The sequence below is a fragment of the Paroedura picta genome, chromosome 6 (assembly GCF_049243985.1).
Source record: "Paroedura picta isolate Pp20150507F chromosome 6, Ppicta_v3.0, whole genome shotgun sequence".
Classification (NCBI taxonomy): Eukaryota; Metazoa; Chordata; class Lepidosauria; order Squamata; family Gekkonidae; genus Paroedura; species Paroedura picta.
In genome coordinates, this window is record NC_135374.1 from 55,341,854 (window position 1) to 55,360,648 (window position 18,795).

At 40.1% G+C, this 18,795-nt stretch overlaps 1 protein-coding gene across 4 annotated transcripts in view; it reads right to left on the bottom strand.

Annotated features, from left to right (window-relative positions):
- APP (amyloid beta precursor protein) overlaps positions 1–18,795 on the bottom strand; it is a 141,926-nt gene that overhangs the window by 19,252 nt on the left and 103,879 nt on the right. For all 4 annotated transcript variants that reach the window (XM_077342474.1, XM_077342472.1, XM_077342473.1 and 1 more), the window contains 5 exons: positions 18,027–18,160; positions 13,064–13,138; positions 11,376–11,534; positions 6,907–7,035; positions 1,375–1,474 (listed from right to left, as the gene is read on the bottom strand). In XM_077342474.1, the coding sequence (XP_077198589.1) occupies positions 1,375–1,474; positions 6,907–7,035; positions 11,376–11,534; positions 13,064–13,138; positions 18,027–18,160 (597 nt within the window). The remainder of the gene's footprint in view (positions 1–1,374; positions 1,475–6,906; positions 7,036–11,375; positions 11,535–13,063; positions 13,139–18,026; positions 18,161–18,795) is intronic.

The window sequence follows — 18,795 nt, forward strand, 5'->3', positions numbered from 1 at the left end:
TCATCTATTCAAGCTTTGCTCACCCATGATTTTCCTTTTAAAGATCTCTACCAAACTTTACCATGCTTAAGAGAACCCGAATTCTTACACAAAGCACTACTTTTTAATTACTGTACTGAACATTAGATGATGATTAGTGGGATATAACAAAAATTGAGAAATTAATTATAAAGAACATAAATAATTGTTTTTATTCAACATTTAGATTTCTAACACTATAGTACGCATGGGATTGTCAAGAAGGTTCTAGAACAGGCTTTCTCAACCAGGGTTTCATGAAACCCTAGGGTTTCTTGACAGCCCTGGAAGTGTTTCTTGAATGGGTGGGAGTTAATTAATTTAAAATATATATTTTTAAAATCAGCTGATTTATCAGCTGATTTGATCATATGTGGTCAAGTTGACCTGCCCCCTCTCAAAATGGCCAATGATGGGCGTACGGGGTGGGAAGGGGAGAGTGCCCAGGTGAGTGTGTACACAGCTATGCTTCCCAACCATATTCTGCTTATCATGCTACTTCTGGGGTTTCTTGAAGCCTGAAGAATGTTTCAGAGGTTTCTCAATGGTAGAAAAGGAGACAAAGGCTGTTTTAGAATATCGTACTGACAAGGAAATTGCTCATTTTCATTCATTCTTTGAAGCCTCACCAGCAAATATGACAGCTTCACTTTGAAAGCCCTAATCTGAAGACTCCTGAATCCCATTATTCAAACATTCATCATTACCCAACCTGTTAGTATAACACACAGGCTGAAATAACAGGACAACAACTGCAGGGGATAGAGAGACAGGAAATTGTAATGTGCTACACTTGCCAAATGAGAACAATCTCACCATGTAAACAATTCTGAAGAATTCAAGGAGAATTTCTTATAATTTAAGTTAAACTTCCATCTTCAGAGAAAATGGGATCATTGTTCTTTAGACTGCTGCTTTGTGAAGCTTATGTCAAAATATTCTCTGCTCTTTTCATTTGCTCAGAATTTCCTACAAAATGAGCATCCCTTTCTTGTTGGTCAGTATTAAATATATAATATAAGCCATAGCCAACTCCTCCCTTCTCTCCTAGTCCCATGAAGAAAATAGAAAGATATGAACAGAATAACATTTTTAAAAAGGGAGAGAATAAAAAAGAAAAGGAAAATCACTCTCATCTCTGCCTAAACTGGGAAAGATTCTCCAATAAAATATTGCAGTATTTATCTATGGTGTGCATTTTATCAAACTGTGTTTCCTCTCCCGACACAGTATTTTAATAACAATGTTTTATTTAATAGCAACAAGCCAATTATATTTTAATTAATCTAGTCTTTCCTGAGCTGAAAATTAACAGCCCCCCCATAACACTTAAGAGTGCAAAGTACAGCAACTTACCAACATCATCTTGGATCTCTTCAGCAACAGCCGGCACTTTGTAGAGGAGAGAAAGAGACTGGTTCATGCGCTCATATATCACACGTAGGTGAGTCATAACCTAGAGATGAAAAATCAGTTTGCAGTGGTGATCTTTAATATATCAAGAAAAATGTGATGGATACAACTTTAAACACATTTTAGAGAAAGACAATTTGCACCCCCTGTCAGCTTTATCAATTTGCAGCCGAGAACCCATTAAAAAGTCACAAGGCAATTCGGTTCTGTCATATATGCACAGAAAAGGTACAGTTTTGTGGCAGGTATCTTCAGTGCTGTTCATTGTACCATCTATGTCAAGGAGGATTAACTCACATTAAACAAGTGCTGTCAGCAGGAAGGACAAGAATGTCAACAGTCAAGTGCAGAATTTCTAACTGAAGTTTTGTAGGAAAAAGCCCTTGCATATGACCTGAACATTTCTCCCTTTCCCTGGGGAACAGCAGGAAAATAGTATTTTACTTAAATCTGAAACAAGAAGTTGAAAGCTAGAGCTTGCTCTTCCCAATGGTATCAGTCTGCTGCATACTGAAGCTTCAAGTGGCTCAGGGTAGACGGGTGCTCCTGTTTTAATAATGATTTTCTTTATTTGAAATTGTTAAAAATATTTGAAAGTATTAACAAATTCCTTGCTCTTATGCCACAAAATAATAAAAATATCATGGGCAGAAAAGGCCAGGCCAGCATTTGCATGACAATGGGGCTAATCCCTGCTTATGCATGATGTCAGCACGGGCCTGGCTCAATTTAGGGCTTCTGATGGCCTGCAGCAAGGGAATGCTGATTTTCCAGTGTTCCCTTTTTTGCTGTGGCCATCATCAGTGGCCAGGCCCATGCACCAACAAACCCTGCTCCTGGCACCATACTACTAGGGCCAGGAAGGGACTGAAAATGCCCCACTTGGCTCTGCACCACTTCATAGCACCATGGGGTCAAATTTTTGTTGTTATTTTGCAGGAAGGTGGGATCATGATCTCGCGTAATCCCACCTTCCTGCAAACCTCCCCCTGCTCCCCATGCGGTGGAACCTTTCTGCCATGGCTGTGTTTCCCAAGGGGATGCATTTAGGTGGCGGAGCTTCTCCACTGCCAAAATGTGTCCTCTGCAGGGACGTAGAAAGAGGCAGACCCGTTCCACCACTGAAATGCATTCCCCATGGGGACACAAGAAACTGCGAAGTGTGCTATTCCGCCACAACGAATCGGCAGTGGCCCAGTGTGGCTGCTGCCATGCATGATTGGCCTGCCAAGTACATAGGTGATACTTGCTAGATCAGACCAATGGTCAGCCATTTACAAGGTATTATGGTCAATCACTTCTCCTGATGTTGCTTCCAGCACTAGTATACAGCAGTGTGTTGCCTCTGTATTATAGAGGTTCCCTTAACTCACCATGGCTAGTAGCTATTTATGGACCATTCCTTTATGAATCTGTCTAACCCCCATTAAAGTTATCCATGCATGTGGCCATCACTACATCCACTAGCAGTGAATTCCACAGGTTAACTGCTTGTTGAGTAAAACAAGGTTGCACTTACCTGTAGCTGTGGAACACAAGAGTCTATGCAGGTGTAGGCTAGCTGCAGGGAACAGGCTTTCAAGCTTCCAGAAGATTCAACATCTTTAGAGTGCTCCCCCTTCCCTTCATCTTGAGATGACAGCTAGGTACTTTCCTGCCCACATGGTAATGTAATAGAGACTGGGAAAGCATTCCTCCCTCAGTTCCACCTTTGCTACCATGGAGTAGGCAGACCAAAGAGAAATATCAGCCCACAGCAGGGAAAGGAGGAAGGGATGTAGACTTGTGGCACAGCTGTCATTTGATGAACAACAGTTATAGGTTAAGTGCAACCTTGTTTTCATCATCATGTCTTCTGTGCGGAGGGAGGTGTGGGAACTAAAAAAGTGACTGCAAAACTGCTCCCCCTACAGCTGCTTCACTCCTTGAGTGCATGGAGTAATGCCAGATGAATGTGGTAGGTGACCTCTTTACTACCCTGCAGATGTCTTCTTCAAGGCTTGAGCCCTGGATGAAATGAGATCAGATTGGGAATAGGCTGTCTTTATGAGCTCTGTCATAAGCCAACTGAATTGCAGAGACCACCCACCTAGAGATGATCTGTTTTCTTTTTGAGACCACTAAAACTTGCAAAAAGGGTGTCATCTTATCTAAATTATTTTATATGGTATGGTGTAAATAAAATAGTGATGGCCTTCTAATGTCTAAGGTGTGCAATGTCTCATGAGTCTATGTGACTTGATGCATTCAACTGCTGCTTCTCCAGCCTCAGGCCCTTGGCAAAGATCATCCCTAGGCTAACATCTTTTATTCTTTGGATAGGGAGCCCATACACTGGGGCACCTGCTCCTGTAGAAATATCCAGTACCTTCCCATTACCACTGTAAAGTGAGATACTCAAAGGAATGCACCTGGAGAATACACCTACCTAACAAGTTAACTTTACCACCCTCTTCATCCACTGGGGAAGAATCTGCCCCAGATCTGCGTCTGGATACTAAATCCTCAGTTACTATAGAACTTACCACTGACTGTTGAAGAGGAATTCACATCCTTCCTTGCTGATTTTGAACAAGTTCTTTATCTTCTTGGTAAAGGCCTGACCAGAGGTAGCTCTGGACCTGAGTTGGATCCATAAAGAACATTATTGGATCCAAAGGCTTCAAATCTGAAGGAGCATAATCAAGTTCCACTGCTTTTACCCTTCTAATTAGTGGCTCTGAATAGAGTTTTAAATCTTCTGTAGGTGATGGATTTACTATGCGGTTGTCCAGAGAAGGCATGGAAGTACAGACCCATTTGTCCTCTGAGTCTGTTCACCACTTTCTTTGGTTTCTGATGTGAAATTTACTGGTACCACCAAATATGTTTCATTGCTTTGTAGAGGCTGAAGGTTCTTTCCCAGGTAGTACAGGGGGGCAAATGATATCAAGGTTACAATAGTGGAAAGGGGAACAATATGTCCCCTACTGTAGGGTAAAAAAAACCCTTGGCCCTGTAGGAAGTTGCCACTGTGGGACATTGTGACCACAGTTCTGGGGAAATTCAGTTGAGGGTGCTGTGTTTTTACAGTAGTCCGAAGGCGCCACCTCAGCCTTAAAGACATCATACTCTGAAGACTAAGGAGAATCTAGTCTGTCCATCAAAGATGCTGGTGTTCTAGGATGCTCTAGTAGGATGAACTATGCCAACAAGATATATAGATAGTTGATGCTGACAGTGTTTAGAATCTCTATGCCAAGGTGGTGATGGAGATTAGTATCAAGGGGAAGTTGAACTTTGGTGATGAAGGGATGGTGAATCTTTGTACCATGGTGGGGCTGGATACTGTTGGTGAGGTGAGTTTGATCTTTGACCTTGACGTGAAGTCAGTGACAGATGTAAAGGCAAAGTGGGCTCTTGCCACCACAATGATTTCTGGAGTTGAGGGGAACTCAACGCTGTGTGCTTGGCCTTTTTTGATAGGGGCTTGGAGGGGGCAATTGGTACTGATGCCAAGATGGTGTTCTAGTCTTTTTATGGGCTATTCCAAGGGTTTTTTGTCAGCTCAGACCAATTCTTCCTACAGGATTGTCTTCATCCTTGATGCCTTCACATTCTTTTCGTTAGATGTGAAAAGGTGGCAGTTCTCACAGGTCTCCATGATATGGCCTTCCGCAAACAAATAAGTAATTCCATGCCCTCATCATTCTGCACTATCTTAGTGCTGCACTGCTGGCACTTTTAAAATAAAGCCATTCTTAACTCAGAGATCAACTGAGAAAAGACTCAACAAAAATATTGAGGCAAGGTACAAGAAACGTCCTTTCTCCATGGTGGTGGGGAGAGAATTAGAGAGAAGCACTGTCCTCTCCTCTGTTACCTGACAGTTTGGGCAGGAAAGTAACTGGCTTTCTAGAGGGGAGGGGGAGCACTACAAAAATGCTGAATCTTGTGGAAATTTCAAAGTCTATTCTGAGAGGTTGGCCTGTTCTGAGAGGTTGGCAGTTCCACAGACAGAATGATTAACATCGTAATGTCTTATGTCTTCCTGGAATCTATTGCACATCAGCTTTATTGGGTGTGCCTGTGTGCTGGTATTATGCTACTAATAATTTTTAAAATAAAAAACCTAACACTTAGCAAGGTTTTTTATTGTTAAAAATCTGCATATTTGTTCCAAGAAAGGAAACACAGGGCTTCTTGGTGAGATCCAAAGACGCATGTAACAGAAATTGTAAGCCACAATGTTCTCAAAGGAAAAGCAGTGAATATGGTTATGAAATAATGTCCCTGCTCAGTCTACCAAGAGACAAATAACCTACTTACAAGAGGAAGAATTCCTTACTCCTCATATTTTGCTTTGTGTATTTACTCATGGTGGGGCTCCAGAAATAGTATTCAGATGTAACTACTGATGAAGAGAGCTTATACCCAAACATCTTGTTGGTTTCCAAGGTGCTAACTGTTCTACCACAGACCAACATGGCTACCCTCTGAAACTATCTAAATTGTATTTTTGCTGTATTTTTCTCTATAAAATACCCTTTATCTGCAGCATATATTTTATTGACTCCTGTGTTACATAAGCAAATTTAGTCTAGCGCATGGTTAAATGTAATCAATGCATGACATTAGAACTAAATATATTATAGTGACTATAACAGAAACATCATTATGCTATGTTAATTGAAAATGATAGAGTATTAAAGACTTAATATACATCAACAGTAGGTGATATATATACTCAACTTCTTGTTTCTGTGAACCATTTACATTTTTCAAGAGCCTTGGGAGCTACCAGGCACAAAATGACAGCTTGGTTGATGGAGCCAGTCACAAAATGGCAGTTATGCAAAAATTGTAGCATTTCAGAGCAAGTCTGCAACACTTGGCTAGGGAAACTTTTCCTCTACTGTTCCCTCAAAGCAAACCAACAACTTGTCCTGGAGGGAAAAACTGGTTACCTCTATGTTTTGCCTGGAAGAAACAAGTAGCTGTTTTGCTGCTGTGGCAAAAAGCCAATTGCATGTTCCTTTATCACCCAGAGCAAGTTTGTATGTGTGAGGGAATAAGGGAGATAGATAGGGAATGGTGCTGGTGCTATCATTTCCCCACACCGAACAAAGGTATATGTGTTTATGTATGCCTTCTTCTCCCTTAGCACAGTATAAAAAGAGAAGCTAGTACTGTAGCTTTAAGGGAAGAAAATTATAACAGCAGCACTGAACAGAAGATAACTACTTTTAACTGAGTGGAGAGAACATATCACTCCCAAGAAATCTCCCCACTTTTCTTTTTTATATGAAATCACTAGACTTTATTTCTAGCCATCTCCTTTATGCTTTCACAGAACTCAGGCATCATTTTAAAAAATTGAGAAAATCTTCTCTACCGGAATGACAAGGTAAATAGTGACACAGTTTTGCTTGTTGCAGTAATTAGCATTCATTCAGTATTAAAAATGAGTGTTCATGTCTTTGATGAGTATGTTACCTGAGATCTGATTTGGGCAGCTTTCTTTGGATCCACCATCCGGACATGCTCAAAGTGTTTGATTGTGTGCTGCCTGTCTTTTTGTTCAGCACGCACATATTTCTTCAGCATGTTGAATACATGCCGAGGCTGTGGAGAGGGAGAAAAAATAAACAAACAGTGAAGCTCTGTATTCTTAGTGTTTGGGAGGCAACGGTAGAAGGGCTTCTGGCTCTGCTGGTGGACCTCCTAATGGCACATGGGTTTTGGCCACTGTGTAACATAGAGTATTGGACTGGATGGGCCACTGGCCTGATCTGACATGACTTAGCTTATGTTCTCTTACAGAACCACTAATTCACAATGGGGAAGTCAGCTCAGTTTCCCAGATCAGTTCAGAGCACTGTTGGCAATGCCACACACGGTAATGCTATGCTGTATTTTTAAAAGAGGTAAATTTTGTCAAAGCAACAATGGCACTGCTAAACTACCGTCTACATAATGTTATAAATTTCTAAACACTCCTGCTGACAGATGTCATCCTAAAAACAGAACTGACAGCACTTACACATGACCAAATCAGTTGGGCAGTTAACAATTCAAAGTCCTAAGATGGCACAGGATGCTTCTGTGTAAAAGCACAACTCAGTTTCAGTTCTACTGGGTTTACCTAGTGATGAGATCATGCAAATACAACCATGCATAAGGTTAGGTGTTATCTCACGTTAGGTGTTTTCTATAAGCAAGAAGGGGCCTAGAAACAGAAACATTCTCACATACAATAACCCTTAACTCATCCTGAACAACATAATGGAATAAAAGCCATCACCTGGCAATAATGTCCTTCTAACAAGATTGTATCCAAAAGAACGGACACATAATAAATTTGACATTAAAATGGAAACTTTTTTTTTAAACAAAAAGTGCAGGTATATTTCAGTCTTCTGGGTTTGTTTGCTGCCAACATGAAAGTCATTATCATTACCTTTTTTAAAAAAAAGCTAAAGGAAACTGCTACACTGGCAACTTCATTCAACTACATGACAACTGTTTTCCTGATGCTGTTCAATAAATGTGTGGATTATTCTATAGCTGTCCTATGGGATTCAGCTATCAAGGCTCAGTTCCCATCCCATGATCATTCCTTAATTCAGCTGTCTTCAGCATACTGGGAGAGGGCTGACAGAGCAGTCCAAGGGAAGGGGTACAGGTATGCTCTAGCAAAAGTAAAATGGTCTCCAGGTTGCATACTTTCCTACATTGCTATTGGAGTCTGAAATGCCATATATCTTGCACAAGGTAAAGTGGGGATAGAGTGCATAGATCCCTGAGGAAAATGGATATAATGAGCATCTGGAACGTAGGAAGCTGACGGGCAGCCAAAATAATGTGTCTGTAGGGAAGCCAATCCACATTCATGCACCCATCTCCTCCTGGTGATGTGTGAGGGTGTCACCAGCTGTGTTGGGAGACCAGCTTGACTTCCTCAGGGCTCATTCTCACATCAGAATCAAAACAGGAGTCTTGGGTATGCCTATCTCTGCATTTATGGCTCACATGAGCAGCAGAGTTGCTGGGGACGCTCTATAATGCCTTATTCCTGTGTGCTAAGTTGAATGAGTGATTAGAGAATGGCTTCCAAGTATGGAAGGTGTGAGTTCTTGTTCAGCCTCTTCTTCCTATTTTGGTATTGCTTGGCCTGTGGAATAACATATAAGCACTGCCTTCTGGCCATCATCTCTCTTAATGAGAATCAACCCTTTGTCACCTGTTTGCCAATGGGTACCTTTCTCCAGTGAAAAATGGGGTGTGTGTGAGTGCTAAGATTGCCTTTGGTGAAAGTGCAGCTGTTACTTCCCTTGTTGATGTTTCAGTGTCTGTATTCCTTTTCCCTGGTCTTGTGTCCCATTCTGGCTAAAATTCATACCATTGGTGGCAACAGTCCTGTATGATCCACTGTGCTTGCTTATGCTGAGTGAGCTATGGAGGCATGTGTATCTGTCTGGCAAAAGGCCATTCAGTCTCTAGAAGTAACTCGTGTAAATTAATTCCAGGGGTCTTGCCACTCATGCCATTAGCATGTGGTGGCTGCCTGGCTTCAAGACACACCATTCTATGATTGTTAGAGGATAACAGAGAAAAACAGAAACTCCTTGGCAAGGCATTCGCTTCATGGGAAACACACCAGAGTGTTTCCCATGAAGCAAATACCTTGCCAAGGAGTTTCTGTTTTTCTTATTTCCCCTCTGGACAATGGATATAGGATACCAACTAGTGAGGCATTATCAGTGGTGGGGACTTAGGATGGTGCTAGAAAACCACTGTCCCCTCCATCTGTTAGTAAGGTGGTCAGAATCAATTTTATTGTCTGTTTCTCTAGCTGTTCAAATGGAAAGCTTTGACTGGGGTTTGGATTGCTACGACCACTATCAGACTAGAGGTGTCTAACCAGAAATATCATGCACATAGATGCCAAATAATGTGGTAACTTTTGGCAGACTAATGTTACTGGATCAACTCTTGTGAACACAGTTTCCTCAACACTTAATCCATGCGAGATGCAAATGCAAGCCAATGTCAAGACACAGAAGAATTACTTCTGAGGCAACTGTTTCAAGATCTTTAAAAACATCCAGATCCTCTTCAAAATAGCACAGGACAATTCTCAGACTAATTACATACTTCTGCAACAGTGGAGTATCAAATATTAATATACAAAGTAGATCTTTTGTGTTCAACAGGCTTGTGGCCCCATGCAACAAAACATATTTTACCTAGCAGCAAACCGTCAGTTGCTTTTCCATTCTGCCCAAGCAACAATTACTTGATCAACATATTTTTGAAACAATGGGCCAAAAGACATATTTTAATTATGATGTCACTTTACATTGTTAGACTTTGAAATGGGTGGCTACAGTTCTCATAAATAATAATTAAATAAATATAGCTATTGAATAAATATTGGATTTTAACAATTTTAACAAGCATTAAATGTTTTCCCTGTTCAAGATATCTCACTTGTGTGCATGTGGGTGGGGAGAGGTGAACTACACAAAAGAAATAATAACTCCTGAACACCAGTAAGGTCTGTCTGAGCTCAAGAAAATAATTTCTATGCTGTCAAAAAGAAAATAAAGGTGACAAAATATTTTTACTAATCTTTAGTTCTCTGTCAAAGAGAAATTAATATTTGCAATTTTAATTTTATTATATAAATGGTGTTAATTATTTACTCATAAATGCTGAAGGCTACCCTAAATTATTGAGTACCAATTGACAAATTAGCCAGTGTCACCTCAAACTCCTCAACATTTCAAAACCATCTCGTTATAACAAGAATACTGCATTATGCAATTGAGAGAACAATGAGAACCTGTAAGTGATTAGCTACCAGGTTTATTTAATTACAGGGAAGGCAACAATTTCATGGTTCGCTTACAGAGGAACTGGAAGTGTGAAAAATGCAACAAACCATCCATGTAATGAACTATAGATGGCATAGGCTGATAAATTGCAAAATTCAGCTACCTTCCCAGAATCTTAATTCTCTCCAGTCTACATTGCAATTTTAACAATGAAATTTTCCCCTAGGATGTCCTAACATTTATGCAGCCCTGCATATTCTATGTGTAGACTAAAAGTCGTATTTCTTGTAAAAAACGTATTATACCTTGCTCTCTCTGATATCCTGTTATATGTTATATATGTTATATATCTTCAAGCACATTAGTACATTAGTACTATATATCTTCAAGCACATTAGTACTTTTGCTTTACTCATAGCAACATGTGCTAATTCTATATGTCCTCTGATAAAATTTTAAAACATTTTGCTTCAAGTTTTGAGACAGTATTTTAACATTTCATATTAAATAAGAAACAGAATTTCATCAAGCCATGGTTATTGTTAAAAATGTTTGGCTGTATAAGAAGTCTCATTATCAAGTCAATCCACATGCAAGTTCAGAAATCTTCAGAGCAGCTGGGGCAGTTGGAGCTGAGAGCTCTGTGCCATCTCAGCTGGAGCTACCTTTTCATACAGCTCAATTTTAGCACACTCGGTTTCAACTGAGCTGCAGGATAAGACAGTGTGGAGCTGTGCCAACTGAGCTGCTGTCTTCTGCCACTTGGTTTAACTTCCAACCCTACCAGGGCTGTCATAAAACCCCAGGGTTTCACAAAACACTGGTTGAGAAAACCTGGTATATAGATACACATCCTGTCTTTGCTGGGTACAATTTTCTGTGTGTTCTAGAAAGTAACATACCAAGAACAGAACAGAGTCATGGGAGATCATAGCCACACCTCAAAATAAATTAGCCAGACAGAAACAGAATCCTAGATAATATTCTAGCAACAAATCAGGTGTGCACAGAATGCACTTACTTTGCCCTAAGTATCAATGAATCCAGAGGGGTTTATTTCCAGATAACAGCATGCACAGTATTGAGTTCCTTGTCTATTCTTCCTACAATTCAAATTCTGCTTACCCTGGGAGGAACAGACTGCAGGGCTGTGACATAGTTTTCTAGAGCAACGCGCCGACGGTCATTGAGCATGGCTTCAACTCGTGCCATGTGTGTTTCCACTAGTTGCTGTCTTTCATTTGCAGCTTGTTGCTCCAATGATTCCACTTTCTCTTGGAAATGCTGTTGCAAAAGGGAAAAAAAAGAAAGCAAATGAGAATTAAATTAGCAGACACCATAAATAAACTGACAGCATAAAAGGAACTATATTTAAGGTTCCTTTCCTTTGCACAGACTTAAATGGGAGTTTGTTGTCTTTTTGTTTGTTTAGGCTTTCGTTCTCTTTTTTGCCTTAAATTGTACACTGCCAACTTTTCCTATAGTCCCTTTAGAAGTTATATTGGAAACTGACCTTTTCATTGACCACTAAGATTGTGTTTTAGGTATCATGAAGACCTAATGAAGGGAATTAATTTTAACTTAATTTTAAGATTTTCATTAGCATACAATTACTTGATGAACATGTCTGACCAAAGAAAGCGAAGGAAGTCCATAAGAGTATCTTGTGCTTAAATTTTTAGAAAAAAGTGTTTAGTCCTCTCAGTATTTTTAAAATAATGTTTAATTCCATTAAAAAAAATTTAATCCATCTTTCTCCCACCTGGAAATTAAGGTATCAATGAATATAGTTGTTCAAAATGTTCTGTCTGTAGTCAGTTCATCCTAAAACTGCAACCCAGATATCCAAAAGGAACATATCTGCACTTCTAGTGGTGGGTTAGGTCCTCTATAGCAGTGGTCCCCAACCTTTTTATCACCGGGGACCGGTCAACGCTTGACAATTTTACTGAGGCCCGGGGGGGGGGGTAGTTTTTGCCGAGGGATGTCGCCGCTGCCTGAGCCCCTGCTCCACTTGCTTTCCCGCCAGCGCCCCTGACTTCCCGCTGTCCATTGAGGGGCATTGCAAACAGCAGTTGCACAGTGCCATGCCGTGGAGGAGGCCCAGCCATGGCGGTTACTGGAGAGCACCAAAGGTGAGCCAGCAGCAGAGTGGCAGGGCAGCCCCCGAGGCAGCAGCCGCGGAGGAGGACAAGGAGGAGCCGCGGCCTGGTACCGACTGATCCACGGACCGGTCCTGGTCCCCGGCTCAGGGGTTGGGGACCACTGCTCTATAGCCATGGTTAATATGTGACGCTAGTTATGGTATAGTAAATACAGCCAGTTGTTAGTATCAGACCCAGGTTCAAACCTTGTTTGTCACTTAAGCTTGCTGGGAAGTCCGGTCTAAGTGGAGAGGGGGACATTTTTTTGGGGGGGAGTAGGTTTTGGAGGGGTTGGGTTATCTGGGTTTGGGAACCAAACTGGAATTTTCCAATTTGTGCTCATCTCTATTGGTAGGCATAAGAAGATATTATATTTATAAAAAATAAAAAAAAAAGATTTATAAAAAATGTGCTTGTGTGGGTGCAGAGATTTCAAAACCTAGTTTCCTGTTCACACAACCTTTACCAAAGGAAGTTAGGAAATACTACACAGAAGGAACAGAAAACTTGGAACATGGATGCTTTGAATTTCATCATTTGGATTTCTAAAAAATTCTGTTTGGAAAGCAAGGCACAACAAAATATCTGTGTGGAAGCCAGTAACAATATTCATAATGCCCTAAGAAGTGCCCACAGATTTTGTTTTATATTACAATCCTAATCGTTTACCTGGATGACAGCCTTTTTATCAGCCTTTGGTAAATTCTTTGCTTGGTGTTCTGCTTCCTCCCATTCCCTCATGACCTGCCAAAACAAATGTGGTCATTTTATTATAATGATATGTTTCCTTGAAAATTTTGCAGAGAATGGGCAGAGACCTAAAAAAAAAAAACGTGATTAATCCAATAACAAGCATCTGAATGTATTATATTTTTAAATATTTTTCACTGGTTTTAATATGAGACTCTATGAGATTATATGAGCCTCTTGTGGTGCAGAGTGGTAAGACAGCTGTTTGAAAGCTTTGCCCATGAGGCTGGGAGTTCAATCCCAGCAGCCGGCTCAAGGTTGACTCAGCCTTCCATCCTTCCGAGGTCAGTAAAATGAGTACCCAGCTTGTGTGCTGGGGGGTAAATGGTAATGACTGGGGAAGGCACTGGCAAACCACCCCGTATTGAGTCTGCCATGAAAACACTAGAAGGCGTCACCCCAAGGGTCAGACATGACCCGGTGCTTGCACAGGGGATACCTTTACCTTTACCTTATGAGATTATGGTGCTTCAATTTTTAAATTTGATCATTACAGCAATCTTGTGAAGCAGTCTAGACTGCAAAGCATCAATGGCTGACCTGAACTGAGAAGAGATTTGAAAACTGCTTTCCATACCCATTGCTCTGCCTCCACACAGTATGTTGGTTACTGTCTAAAACCTGAGTCTAAAAGAAATCAAATTTCATATGCACAGGTACTGAGAAAATAATTTGGAGATGATTTTAAAGAACATATATCACTGGAAGTGCTCAAAGTCATTTTTCCCTGATATGGATTTCACACTGAGATCCAAGCTTACAACAACAAATAAAAACAAAGTGTACTGCTTCGGGCCAACATTGCTAACCCTATTGAATCTAACAACAAATATCATTAACCTTATGAATTTTGCATACACATTTTTGTAATATGTTCTGCATCACTAAATGTTCTCCCACAACAGACTTTGGAGCAGGGAAGAATAAAAGCTGTAGGGAAAAAAGGGAATACCACATCTAGAATGCAGGAAGCAGATTCTGCTAAAAATCAAAGTTCAAGGATTATTTCAAACAAAACTCCATGAAGCCATAACTTAATAAATTAAATTCCTCATGCCCAAGACTCTGTATCTCTTAAGACTCAATCTATGTTGTCAATTAGACATCCTGTCAATGGTCCCTCCTCCCATCTTCACCTTTCTAAAACACAGTGTCTTATATTAAATATTGAAGCAGTGGTCTAAATCCTTTCTTTATCAGGCTTCAATATGACATTGATATCCCTCTGTTTTACTTTACAAATAAATGCAGGGCTTCCTAGTTTTTTAACATATATAATCCTTCATCAAACAAGGGATTTTTGTCTTATAAACCTACCTTCAAATTCAAAACAAAGGCATTTGGCTGAAACACATTGTGAATGCCAGCTTTACTATAAAGGTGATACAGTTATATTTCATTTGAGCAAATTTTCAGTCCCTTAAATCCCTCAAATCTTAAAGAATGAGTGAAGTGAGATTGTAAAATGACACTTCACAAGAATCGATTATGCACAGGGTAGGAAAGCCAGGCTGGCGGTGGCAGGGCAGTGGAGCTAATCCCCACTTGTGCATGATGTCGCTGCCATCCTGGCTACCTCCCAGCCCTGTCCTGAATAAGGGTCTCGTATGGCCTGAGGTAAGAAAGTGCGGATACTTCCACATGCCCTGTGTTGATGCAGCCGCCATCAGCAGCCCTGCTGGAACAGCCCCATGCAGCAAATACCTTGGTTGGCGTTGTAGAGCTCTGGAGCCGAATGGGGCATGCTGCTATCCTGCCAGTGTGTGGTGGGGCCCCCTGCTGCAGCCACCACAGCACAGTGGATTCTTCCAGCCCCGGCATCATGCGTGCACATGCACAATGTCAGGGCAGTCCACGTGCACCAGGGGACTCCTATCCCCGTGCATTCCCGGGATGAGGCAGGGCATGGTGCCCCGCCGCTAGGAACCAGCAGTGGCACAGCACAGCCACTGCCACACATAAACAATCATGGCTAGTTATGATGTAAATCTGAAGACCAGGAGTTCAACTCTGGAGCAGATGATAGACGGTTTGTGGAATCTGACCAGGATGATTTAAAAATAAAATGTCATACAGCACCAGCCCAAATTGTCTTTTTAGAGGCATATGCTTTTGACATCATTAAAATCTGAAAGGTATGTTAATACTAACTCATCAGAAAGACTAATTTGTTTTTGCCAGACAGCATCACTATTAACCAGTGCTCCAAACCAAAGATAACACACTGCTTCCCTTTTTCAAGACACAGCAGCTTACAGAAATTAAATGTACTTATGACACACACACACCATAAATTTCCCTCCCCCAGACATAAGATTGTCCTTCTGCTTCTCTTTCCCTATACTGGTTAAACTGCCCAAGTACAGTATTTTTTTCTTTTCTGAAGAACTCTGGATGTCCCACCCTGTCATATTAAAATGTTTTGTCTGTTGGATTAGCCCAGGAACCTGAAGGAACGATTGGGAGCCCCACTTTGACTTAAACAATTTAAATAGCACTTGTACCATTTTGAAATTCAAAAATAATAAAATATTGTATTATTTGGTTTTATTTTATTTCTTTAGATTCTGCTAGGAATTTGGGAGTGATCCTAGAGATCTCCTTGTCTCAGCTTGTAGCTCAGCTTGTTTTTCCACCTTCACCAAGCTTGGCTACTAGCACTCTATCTGTCCCAAGAATACCTTGCCACATTGATCCATGTGACAGTAACATCTAGACTAGATGTTTATAATTCGCTCTACACTGGCCTTCCCTTTTCCCTGACCTGGAAACTTCAGCTGGTGCAAAATGCAGCTGCTAGGGTTTTCACTGAAAAATCATGGAGAGTCCACAGCCAGCCAGTGCTGAGGGAGATGCATTGGTTGCCAGTTTTTTACCAGATCAAGTTCAAGTTGTTTCTGGTATTAACCTTTAAGACCATCTGCTGTCTGGACTCAATATATATGAGAGACCATTTAACTCAAGGGGTAAACTCAGGGACCATTTAACTCAGGGGAAATCAGGGGTTGAAAATTTCTAAGGTAGATAATTCTGAGATAAAATCAGTACATACATAGATTTTAACTCTTATGCTTCAGCCCAATGAAAGCATCTTAAGCTATTCACAGTTACTTTTTGTTGAGAAACTTTTGTTCCAGTGCTTTCCCAAGCAAACTAGCATGCTTTTGTGAGTATTATCTGACTGTTTGGTTTCCAGAAGGGCTGGTATACTCTTTCCAGCACCCAAATCCCTTTCTCTTGAAACACCAGTATTGTGAGTTATTAACTGACTCTTGAGGCCTCTAACTGACTCTTGAGGCAGTTCCTAACCATACCAGATTAGGGAACTCTGCACTTCAGAACTAACTCCGTATTTGACTTTCTCTAGAAGATCTTTCCAAACTTTCTTTTCAGCTTTCCTCTAGTTCTCCATCTGTGTTAACCTGCTCTCAGCTAAGGCTGAAATCAGACTCAACTCAGTCAAGCCAGACTCTGCCCTCAGCATTCAGCTCTTAAGTCATAGTCATAAACCTATTTTTGCATCAATGAAAACACAAAGCTTTCACAGCCACACATATCTATAGTACTTCAAAGACTTGATGCTTCATGCTGTGAAAATGACAACTATTGGATTGAGATTTCAAGAAGAGTGTCATTTCAAAGTCAAATAGTCTTCAATACAGGACACACGGTATGATATAGATGTATGGGGGATAGAAAGATTGGGGAAGGGGAATAACAAAAATATGATTAAGACAAATACTAAATTATACCATTAGAGTTCAAGATTATATATGGAGCAACTGACTTCTAAAATTATTATCTATACTACTTTAAAGAGAAAAGGCAAATGGAGAAGGACAAAAATATGCCTATTCTTACAACAACTTTTCAATACAATCAAATACATGTGCAAATACATGTGCAAATCAAGAGACATATGTTCAAACTTTTAAGTTCCTATCTTGACACTCAGGGCTAAAGCACTGTGTAGCTAGTGATGAAGAAAAAACAACAGCTATTTGTTTATTCCTGCCATCACCTCCCAGACATGTACAGTCACCAAATGAGTGCAAGGTGAATCCCTGAGAGGCAGGAAGTGTCACTGAGCTTTGGGATGTCTCATTTATTCTCCCATATCTTGTTTGCTAGTACATCAACATATTTGTATCATACTTTCTTCAACACTTGGTCAAAAGAATTATGAGCTAAGCCAATGTTTTAATATGACTGTAGAGCAGTGGTTCTCAACCTTCCTAATGCCATGACCCTTTAATACAGTTTCTCATGTTGTGGTGACCCCAACCATAAAATTATGCAAGTGTTCTTCACAGAAATTAAACTGAAACTGACCAATGGTGTGAAGATCCATTGTTCATGATTGTATATAAACAGGTTTTACTGATATAGGTCAGGAACATCTGGAAGAGGCCAACTCTCCTTCCTCTCTTCCCAAGTCTTCAAACTATTCTATTCTTAGTAGCACATAACACTTAATTAAAATATTTCTATCCTGCCTTTCTATATTGTTTGTGTTTCATGACTGTAAGTGTGTTTCTCATTGTTCCATAACTCTAAATTATAAAACCCAGTGTATCACATAACCAGTGCCTTCTTCACAATTCTTTTGTTCCCATTGAAAAGATCTAATTTTATATATCACTTCCAACCCCACCACCCCGTCCAAAAGTTCAACTGGGTACAAATTCTCAACTGTATGTCACAGGAAGAACTGGCTTTTCAAATAAAACATGGGTAGCCATTTAAAATTATTTATTGCATCGAAACTAAAGGGAGGGTAAAAGAAATTAAGGAGGCAAATAACCCATGTTTCTTTTCACTTAAAAAAAAAGCATCTCAAGCTCTTATAAGAGTTGTTTGTAAAAAACATTTTGCAGCTCACCTGAGACATCCTTTCACGGTGCTTGGCTTCAAGCATCTCTTTTGCTTTTAGGAAATGGGAATGCTCATTCTCATCACCAGGTGTCTCCAAGTATTTGTCAACGGCATCAGGAGTGCTGGGAGCCGTAGTGGGAACTTGGGGTGGTGGTTATGGGAAAAAATTAGGAGGAAATGGAACAGTTAAAAGTGAAGGATAAATGCATCTATATCTTTTCAATACAATAACTTACAGCAATCAGATGTTAGAAAGCAATATAAGAAGTTACTTGTAAAGAAAGAATTTACTCTGTTGCAGAAGAAACATGCACATTGATAAGAGATTTTGTCCCACAAGGAATGCATGCATAAACTGAAGGTATTCTAGACTATATAAAATACATAGAATGGAATTAAAACAAAACAAAACACATGACTTATTATTTCAAACAATGGCTAAAAACTTTTAATGTTTTCCTGACTAATCAATATATGCATACTTTAAAAAATATCAAATATGGAAGAGACTGGTCTATTACATTCAGAGGCAGGAGAAGCCATATATAACAGAACTTTGTGATCTACAGAACAGCTTCTTGAACTGCCAAATAAGGTACATATACATTTGCTTCACTATTAATTATCTATGTGAATTCCTAAACTCCACAAACTAAAAACAGTTTTTAGTAATTATTGCAGATTTGCAAAGCTTTGGCCACAATTTTAAATAGTATAGATTATAGATTAAATAGTATAGATTAACAAGCAGATTTGAAAAGTGACATTGTTATGTG